The sequence below is a fragment of the Lingula anatina genome, chromosome 9 (assembly GCF_051362555.1).
Source record: "Lingula anatina isolate TDL-2025a chromosome 9, LinAna3.0, whole genome shotgun sequence".
NCBI classification, from domain to species: Eukaryota; Metazoa; Brachiopoda; class Lingulata; order Lingulida; family Lingulidae; genus Lingula; species Lingula anatina.
Window position 1 is genome coordinate 1,293,554 of NC_141775.1, and position 10,256 is coordinate 1,303,809.

The following is a 10,256-nucleotide window of genomic DNA, read 5'->3' on the forward strand; positions in this document are numbered from 1 at the left end:
ATTTGAATTTCAAAATTCAAATCGAAGTTTTTACCGGCCTCCTCTATATTAGGTGCTTTGCTACAGGAACAGCAGACACAAACTGAATTATTTTAGATAATAATAATAATAATGTAAGGATGATAATTTTTTTTTGCCAAACTCCTTTGCCCTTAGAGGGTTGGAGGGGAGGGGACATTTTTAGACGACTGAGCACATTGTATACATTGATTGCTGTTTCATTTGTGAGGAATCTCTTAAGAAGCTTAACACGCAATTTGTTAATTTTAGCAACAACGGAGTCGAAATAAAGAGAAGAACGAACCGGTTCTGAGTCACTTTTTATTATCAAAATATGCTAAAATACGCAAAACTTCGATGCAAATAAGTTCGCACATTTAATGAAAGAGGGGTGACAAGTTTTTGACTAATAAAGGACTTTAGGAATCACATTTGTCCTAAGAAAAGTGAAGTTAGAATTTAAAAATACCTGCATATGTAATGCTTTCAATAAACCGGCAATGTACAAAACCCATGACTTTGGTCTGTATGTATAGAAAACAGTATGTAAACAAGTTGGCTATTTGTGTGGGTATGCAGCAACATCTATTTCATTTTGTTCGTCATATTTTGTAAAAAGATATCTCTAGCGTCGTTGTTTACCTTTATATTCCTTCGTGTCGATTGGCTAGAGGCTTATACATGAGAGTCTTATATGTTATCATTTAGTGAAGTCCTCACAAAGACTTGCAAAATGTCTGGTTCCATGGTCGTTTGTTTCATTGTGGGTCTCATCGGAGTTGCCCTTCTCTCACCAGTTAGTAGCAGCCAAGGTGTGGAAGAAAGGTCTTTGGGGTATAAACATGTAAGTACTGATATTTGAATTTTGTAAAGTGCTGGTTGTTTCCCAATGGATACATTTTTGAGAAGATTTCTGTGGTCGTTTTCGACCTGCCCAAACCCCTTTATCATACTACCGCATTTGTATACGATGGTTGTTGGCCACTCTACCTTTTGGGATGTTTATGCTGATATTGTACGTGGAGGTTACCATTATCCAATGAACACATTGAGCCTTTACACTGGGCATTAAAAACGCACTCCCTACACCCCGTTTATATAGGCCCCGTGTATTCTATATGGGGTTTTCCAGCCAAATCGAATTTTCCTCGAGAAAAAAGGATTTGCTCCATGTCAGCAATTATCGTCAACGTGTCGTGCACTTGGATTCGATGTTTTCTATCAAATCCTATTAAAAGACTTGGTTTTAAATGAGTTGTTTTTTCGTTGAGAACAATGGCATTTCAAAAGGAAATGCAGAGATCAGACACTTTCATTTGAGGTTATTTATCGTTTTTAATTTATAGGGAACTTAGACCTAAAAAAAATGCCCTTGGTGGTACATTTTCAAACGCAGTATATTGTATATTATAATTAGGCTATGAAGATTAATATACATGTATAAAATTTGTGAAAATCACAACATTTGGAACTTTATGCAGAACGTGATGGTTAGGCCCTCTATTATTTTCTTTCAATAGTTATGTTTCATATTTCATAATTTCAGTTATCTTCAAGGTTAGACCGAGAACATAGGCGGTACATGTTTAAGGTCCTCTCAAACCTTAAGACACGTTGTTTCTCTCAGTCCTTTATCTGGGTTTCATTTTAGGATCACAAGCGTCATTTCTACCGGTACTTGGACGTTAATCAAGATGACACACTTGAAAGACGAGAGTACATCGACTTGGTAATCCAGAGAGCAAAACGCCACTTAGACACCGAGAGACAATCTGAACTAGAAGATATCATGAATGAAGCTTGGCTAGATTTCAGGTCCAACGAAGGAAATAACTATCCTGAGTCGGTCAAAATAAATCCGAGGAACGCAGTAGAACACCTTACACCTAGAAAACGTCGGCAACATAGAATTTTTGTCAGAGCAATATTTCATATACTTGACACTGATTTCAACGAGAAAATGGACAAAAAAGAACTGACGAAATTCTCCGAGCCTGGTCTGTCGTTTGAACAAATTGACACTAACAAAAATGGCGGTATTGACAAGCGTGAGTTCCTCGATTTAGATGATGCTGCTAGTGTTTTTTGTGGCTACGGTTGCTACGGTCGCTGAGTTATTGTTATCTCACTGGTTTAATATGCATTAATATATAAAAATTGTCAGCGAACGGGCCCCACCCCCTAAATATTCAGATATTATGAATTCCAAATGAATTTCATTGAAATTAAAGATGGACAAATAGTTTTCATCAGCGTTCCATCTTATGTTATACAGACATTGAAGTCGTTTTAAGCAGATGATATGGATTTTTGTCATCTTTCATGATATTCCTTCTTTTATTCCTAACTTGTTGAGTTTTGCCCAAAGCCATTATTACTTCACCTTTGCCCTCTACAGTGATTGATTTGGAGGGGGTACACGATTATATTTGTATACTTTTCCATTGATTTTTGCTCCAACGCCAAAAGGGTCAAAAATATAAGTAAGATGAGTCTGTTAAGGGGCATAAGAATTGTGAACTTATAGTAAAATGGAGTCGAAATCAAGACGTAGTAAAGGCGGTTAATTAGTCACTTAAGATAATGGACAAGAACTGACGCAATTTTTTGTTTGATTTATTTATGTATTTGTTTTTTGTAAATCTATCATTTTGCTTACTGGCAACGTTTCGTCATAATCATTATCTAAAATGCCCTATAGCAGAATTTTCACCTATGTCCTTTACATTGAATATGAAAGAATTTCAGACAAATGGATACATTTTTTTCTTTAAGTTTTGTTCCAAACTGAAAATTTGTCACAAATCCAAATGTGAGAAATCTGAAGACGTACGTTTAAAGACAGAAAGGAAAACGCGTTAGTTCATTCAGGAAATTATTTAACAATTTAAAAGACCTTGAAAATAGTTATTAATTCTGTCTGTTGAATGCGTGAAAGGTTTGAAGTTACACAAACACACTCTTATGTAACTCTTTTAAAGAACCAGCATGATCACATTAAATAAAATTCACCACATAACTCTGTACGTGACCTTACTGAAAACAGCAGACAAACAAGTTGTACGGGTAGCATGGTTTTTCCCTACGTTCGTCAGATTTTGCAATAGCTATATCAACCGTCGTTGTTTACTTCTAAATTTCCTGATGACTAGATAGCAGGCCCGTAGCCAGGGGGGGTTCGGGGGGTTCGAAAGAACCGCCCCTTTTGCTGGATAAAGGTCCACTTTGGGTAAAATTTGCTCTAGGTACATGAAGTTTTTATGGGAAAAGGTCCACTTTTTCAAAAAAAGAACCCCCCTTTTGAAATTTCTGGCTACAGGCCTGAGATAGGCTTAAATATTTATACAGAAAGATCATCAAGTGTGGTCTATACAAATACGATATGCTTTCCTAATTGTTTCATTATACTCCCTGGTATCAGGGGTCCTCTTCAATAGCACACAAAATTAAACTATAGAATACAATAATTTTGTAACAGACTAAAAGCGGTAGCTGTTGCCAAAGAGTAGGTTAGTGTCTCATTGGGTCACCAGGAAAGAGAGGAGTCGAATTGGTATGACCCCATTTAACTTTAAAATATAAAGTGCTGTTCATCATTATTAAACTTATAATAATATGAATGATTCCTAGAGCTTACGTACTGCTTGAATTGCTATGTGATGTTCCAATTTTATAGATTTTAACCTCAGTAAATATTAATTAATACAATTTCAATTTACTGAGACTATCGAGTGACACCAACAGGTAAAATGATAATGCAATTTTTCTTTTCTTCATTGAATGACAAACTTTGAAATGACATTTAAATAGTCCATTTATCTACTCATTTATTATCGTTAATATAATTATATTTTTGGGTTGGAGAAGACGATTTCATAACATATTAGGGTGGGGAGGGTATTAACTTTATTTTCAGTATAGAAAATCAACATAGTAAGACATGACAATATTCAATTTCATAGATGGACAACCATCTATCACCACATTGGAAATAAACCAAGTTGCATAAATAATCTATTCACAGCTCTGGTAGAGAAAGATATCTCCCGTTACAACTTGTTATCAAATAACAAGACTTAAATGAATGAAAAGAATGTAAAAATCCAACAAAGATCACCATAAGTATGCACAATTCACTTATTGAAAAACTGCTGCACCATCATTACAAGTCTTAGAGAAAAAACCTTGACAGTAAAATTCTGTTTTAAGGCAAAGTCTTTTAAAGAAACTAAGGGACATTTTCTGAACAACAGATATTGAATGACTTACATTTACCATGCTTGAAACATAAGCCTTCATATAATAATAATAATGACAGAAAATGAACTGAAATGTTTATGGATATTATCCAGAAAAAAAATGGTTAAGTTGACCCAGGCCTTATAGGGAAAAGCAGCCTATGAAATACGGCCAGAATCATGGAATATTCGCCGCCTTCCATTGGCCCCTTATGCCTCCAAACTAAACAATCAAAACAATGGACTTTTGCTAAAATGTCAATCTTATTTCATTATCACTATGTCCTTGCTTCACAAGTAAGGTAAAAGCTGTCTCTAATTAGAAAAAAGACAGTATTTCAAATGCCTAACTTCTAATACCTATAGCTAGCACACTCAGAGCTTTGGTTTGAAAACTCCTTGCTATTCATAATACATATTTATACATATATTGCTTTTATATAATTATGTTATAACACATTTATTCATATATTACTATATACATCCTATTAAACCTGATCATCCTTTTCTATAAGGAAGTCTCATTATAATATGTCAATGTGCTTCAAAAATAAAAATAAATTGAAATCCCTGACACAAGGAAAGCTTAATAACTAATTCCAATTGCCAAAAGAAAACATAATTATATAGAACTAAAACATCATCAAGTCCGATCTATCATCTAAGTACCTAAAAAGTTTTATTATAACAATATGGCATCCTACCATTTTGTTAAAAATCCATGAATACAACTTGAATGCTCATTGTTTTCTTAATTTTTTTGGGATTTTTATTTTTTTCCCTGTTACTGCAGTACATTTATAATGTAATTTTCCATAAAAATGACAAAGGTTAACCCTTTAGCCATGAAACAAAATAGTGAGACGTTTGAACAATTCAGATATGAACTCCAGGATTACATACATATAGCCCAATGTGAAAACAAATAATAAACACTTGTATTCTGAAAACAGATTTTACTCACTCCACATGAACAAAATGGATCATTTGATTTATTATTAAATAATATTTTTGTAATAACTTTAAAATGGATAGCTTAGAAAATAAGTCACTTTTTACATGAAAAAGGAACATTTTGGCGATAAAAAAGGACTCTGTCTTGGAAAAGTAACACTGGAATTTCTGATTTTGAAAATTATGAGCAATTCTCCTATTTGACTTCACCCCCCCCCCCCCCCCCTCCAACAACACATATCAACTTTTTAGTGGACTACAATGCTAACATTACATAGGATGAACAACGCATCACTTACACATGTATCATTTCAAAGCAAAAAGTTTTTGTACTCCAATGTAAAAAATATCTTTTACAAAATCTTCTCACCTTGAAATAGTATTCGACCCACATGATCACATTTTTACATATCAATATTTCACATCTTGCTTACTTTATTACTAACTGACATCAATTTCATTTAATTCTTTATATATGATTTGAAGTGACACCTACAAGTGAAAAATGGACTATCCATGTATCACAGTGGCTCCACCTATTTACTACCACAGAAACTACATAGCTCAGACACTTAGGTCCTTTTCATTTTCACTTTTTTCCTCTTTGAACTTTCAAACCTTACTTCTTTAAGAGTACATTTTTTAGTTTTATTGTTTTTTCTCTCCTCTTGATTTACATCCAGCTGCCAAAAACCTTCAAAAAGGTCCAAAGCCGTGTTTCCAGAAAAGTTGGGCTGTTCTTTCTTGTTATGACCCACATCAGCAGGGATCTGTTTCACAAAAGAATTTTAGGCCAAAAACTGGTCTATACTTTAAGACCAAAATTTAAGCCTTCACTGATATATGATAAATCAGTAGTACTTATGGACTATTACATGACATATTGTGTCTATTATATGAAAAGTAAGACATAGCTAATGTTTTCAACTAACACTTATTATTTAAAGTGAACAACATAAGATGCATCCTGAATTAAAGAAGACTTCAGTTTTGAGCTACAAGTTTAGACCATTTTTGGGGGGGTGAAGCACTTTTCATGAAACAAGCCCCAGGCCTTTTGACTACAACTATCTCCCAGTGGGGTGGAAATCTTATCCCTCTGTTGTCCTGCCCACAGCCATCATAACTGACTTAAAACTGAAACCATATTGGCTTGTTATCACGGTGAGCTAATCGTAATGCAAGCACCTGATTAGCGGAGTCAAACCCAATAAAATGGACCCCACTGAAAACACGACTTAAAGAAGTTGACATGTTGGCAGCCATGTATGCAGTTCAGTCCAGATATCTCCCACTGCTTTTTTTTTTGCTTTGTCGAGTTTTTTCTGAGACTCATGAAAATTATCTTTTACGTTCTCGCTTCTTTTCTAGGACTTCCTTTGGAAGATGTTTTAATTCATAACATAATAACTCTTTCTCTGTCTTGGTCTAAAATTGCTCCCAGGGGTCATTATTTGAGCTGAAAAAGGAAAGCCTGATGTAACAAATCATCTGAAGTTTATGACAACTATTATCATGTAAATGAAACTAAAATTATTTTGTTTTATATATTAAAAAAATGTCTGGCAGAAAAAAAGGAAGAACTTAGCAAACACAATTATATGAAAATAAAGTAACTTATAAAGTAAAATGAGATAAATAAATAAATAATATAAAATAGAGCAATAAATAAAACACATCTGAATGAAGGTCTCTCATTTATGGGCAGTTTTTCACGATAGCGGCTACTGGTAAAAAAATAAACGGCAATAAAAGCCGTAATTGATCCTCTTATGAAAGCTTTGTTATTATTTTGGTTGAAGCATTAAGAATATGTTAATAAATAATATTTTAGTACCTTGCACTGGTGAAGTCCCCCCACAAATCCTGAGCACTGGACTGGTTGGCTTTCTGCTGGGGTTGGGACTGGAATGGGTCCACCAGGTCCCCTAACAAATCAATATTGCTACTGGGCTGTTGCGCCCTCTGAGGCGCTGGATTGCTAAAGTTCATTGAGGACATATTTGTATTTTGTGAAGGAGCAGCGTTTGGCGGTGGTATCCTAGCACCACCTGGTGGAGGAGGTAAGAGTCCTATGCCACCTCCACCTTGCAATCCCTGGGGTTTTGGCCGGGCTTTACTTTTTCCCTTCTGAAATGTTGAGTGTCTATTTCAGACTATTGGCTGTAAACTTTTATTACAGAGATATGATATGATATGATATGATATGATATGATATGATATATGAATTTAGTGCAAATGCCCAAAGACATTACTTTTTTTTATCATTTTCAATGGAAACATTAACAAGTCCATTTCAGGTGGTTGGGTGAATGGGTATGTGAGCGAGTGATTCAGTTAATGAATGAATGTATGCATGAATGAATGAGTAAGTAAATAGGTAAATACATAAGTAAACAAATAAATATTAGATAAATAAATAAAATAAGCCCCTTCTTACACCTATATTGAGGGTTATTGTCTGTCCTTCCTTAAATCCAAGATCCAGTTTAGGAGTGTTGTCCAGCGCCATCTCCTTCGTCGCGGCCTCAGCTTCCTGCTCCTGTTTTATTCCCCTAGAGTGATCACAGAGTTTACATGATTTAATGTTTACCAATTTTCTAAGCAAAAACAGTGACAAAAAGGGAGCCATATTTGCTTTAATTTGCCATGCATTTCACAGGTTGCACATTATGTTATTAAAACCCAACCGAATTGAATGCCAGTAAAATTAGAGACCGGCAAATCAAATTTTGTAAATTTTTTCATTAATTTCTGCTTTGAGTCTTAATGAAACTATTCTTCCACGAATATCGCTCCATCTGTGCAGGGACTCTCGCTGAATGCAATCAAATCAATACACCTCCTCTTGTTTCCAACATACTTCTATAACCACCAGTTCTGTTGTACTCAAACTGTTAACAAATATAACACAAGTGAACACAATGCAGGTGTATATAATTATACTTACTTGAAATGATCCTGTAGTGCTACATTCAAATCAAAGGAATCCCCTCTGTCAGTAAAGCCAATTCCAATAAAGGCACTTCGACCTGTAACAGACAGTGTTCTTTTAAAAACAGTATTCAAGTTTTAAAGATCTCTCAGTGTATAATATAATGATAACTTTAAATATATAAGCAATATATGTAGTTGCAGAATTCTGAAAAGGCAACAGTCAAACTAATACCTTTTTACTTAGGAATCATATTCAAAATTAACAAATTTTGCATTTATAATATTAACAATATTATATTATATAAAATTAATTAGATAATATAAAACAATTAAAACAACTACAATGAGGTGGGGGTTTCTGTTTTCTTCTTCCTTTGAAGATGATCTGTCTAATGTGTTCTAAAATCAGTCAATAAATGGAGCTGGGTTAACACTGTTGTCTTTATACTCAGGTCAACATAACAACAGCACAATTTAATCTAAAATAATCTATTTAATGTGGTATCTTTTCCCCCTTTTGTCCCTATGCCCTTGAATTTCCATTGGTGACCTTACCACTTTCATCTCGGATTCTTAACACAAAGTATCTACTTGAATCCATGACTGCCTCCACGGCCACTCCTGGGTAGGCCTCCACCGGACACTTAGCAAATAGCTCTCCTAAAACAAAAGAATTGAAATTCTACATGTCATGATAACATCTTCCAACTTATCCTTTCTATTTCAGGCCTTATAAACAGATTAGGCGTTTACTAACACCACCCGCAGATTTCAGCACTAACACCCATATTAACCACCAAACCCACAAATTAACCAGCACTACCAGAGTGGATGAATATTGGTGCTAGGTATCGCTTTGTTGGTGCTAAATAATTGTACAGTGTGTTGGGTAATTCATGGGGTTTGTGGTTACTATGGGCGTTATTATTATTATTATTATTACTTTTTTTTTTGGGGGGGGGGGGGGGGGGGGAAGGGCGGGCACAGATTTCCACTTTAACTAAGGTCAGTTCAAACCAAGCTTCTTAACTGTGAAAATCCTTTCACATTTTTTTTCTTTCTTTCTCCCTTTTTCTTTGGAGGAGGGGGCGTTTACTTAACAGTTTAAAATGAACACAAAAAAGAACTCAGTATATCAAGTCCTTTTTACTCCCTCCCTCACACACACACACAACAAACCAAAGTCCACTGATATAAGTACAAATAACCCTTTATGACAATCCCATTTATTCTTTATTCTATACCTGATACTTTATCTTCCAACTTTATATTGAGTTCTGAACCTTTAGAGGTCACCCTTAGCCTCCCTGTCCAGTCTGGCTTGTCCAATGTCCAGTCTGCTGCCCTGAGAAAAAGAAGAAAAGATATACACGTCTGTCTCTCTGTCTGTCCATCCATATACTGTAGGTTCATCTCTCTCTCTCTCTCTCTCTGTGTGTGTGTGTGTGTGTTTACAGAGTATATCACTATGAGACATTGAGTGTCCATATTTGACTAGAGCGCATTGTTTTTATTAGCATTATACACTGCAAATAGTTTGTTGAAAACACTTTTATTGTTTTTGACACCTGTAGACGCAAATTAGGTGTTTCATTGAAACTAATGCAGCCAAGTTAATTTAGAGTTTTAAAAATATAAAAACTGACATTCAAAACAAAATTAAGATTAATACACGCCCAGGCCTATGAATTCCACTAAAAAAGCAGAAGCACAGAACTTGGCAATTTCTCAGTGATTCCAGATCTTATCGGTGAGATCTAAGCTCGGTGAAAGCTTGTGACAAGTGCCACCCACTTCCCCTTTCCACCGGCCGGTAAAATGGTTCCTCTCAAAATACACTACGAACACCTTCGTTTAATTTAAAATCAATGCAGGATGAACAGAATAAGATTATAGATAGCGTATCTACCTGTAGCCTCGATTCGAAGGCCTAGGGGGGATTCTGTATACGAAAACTTCATTTTTCACACATAGTACACGCTCGTATTCGGCCATTTTCGTGGCGTGTCTTGGCTGCATGAAAAGCGAGATCCAGGTCTTGTCAAATCGATCATTCGAAAATTATTCGAAAGCCACAAAGAATTCTAAACAATGCTTTTTACCAATTTAAAAAAATCACAAAAATAT

General features: G+C 35.0%; 2 protein-coding genes across 2 annotated transcripts in view; both read right to left on the minus strand.

Annotated features, from left to right (window-relative positions):
* The window catches only part of LOC106155781 (uncharacterized), a 197,920-nt gene that overhangs the window by 164,288 nt on the left and 23,376 nt on the right, over positions 1-10,256 (minus strand). The window lies entirely within an intron of this gene.
* LOC106161536 (adaptin ear-binding coat-associated protein 1) lies at positions 3,890-10,216 on the minus strand. The gene is made up of 7 exons (XM_013538527.2): positions 10,039-10,216; positions 9,374-9,474; positions 8,685-8,789; positions 8,143-8,224; positions 7,633-7,747; positions 7,030-7,322; positions 3,890-6,651 (listed from the first exon to the last, which is right to left on the minus strand). Exons 1-7 carry the CDS (start codon positions 10,146-10,148, stop codon positions 6,621-6,623), a joined length of 837 nt encoding a protein of 278 aa, XP_013393981.2. The 5' UTR covers positions 10,149-10,216; the 3' UTR covers positions 3,890-6,620.

Bases quoted from the DNA above. Each gene is read 5' to 3' on its own strand.
- LOC106161536 (XM_013538527.2), bottom strand. From the start codon at position 10,148: ATGCAGCCAAGACACGCCACGAAAATGGCCGAATACGAGCGTGTACTA. The intron at 8,225-8,684 runs GTAAGGTCACCA...TGTCTGTTACAG, and splicing joins AAGAATCCGAGATGAAAGTG to GTCGAAGTGCCTTTATTGGA. The intron at 7,323-7,632 runs GTAAGAAGGGGC...TCAACATTTCAG, and splicing joins CAATAACCCTCAATATAGGT to AAGGGAAAAAGTAAAGCCCG.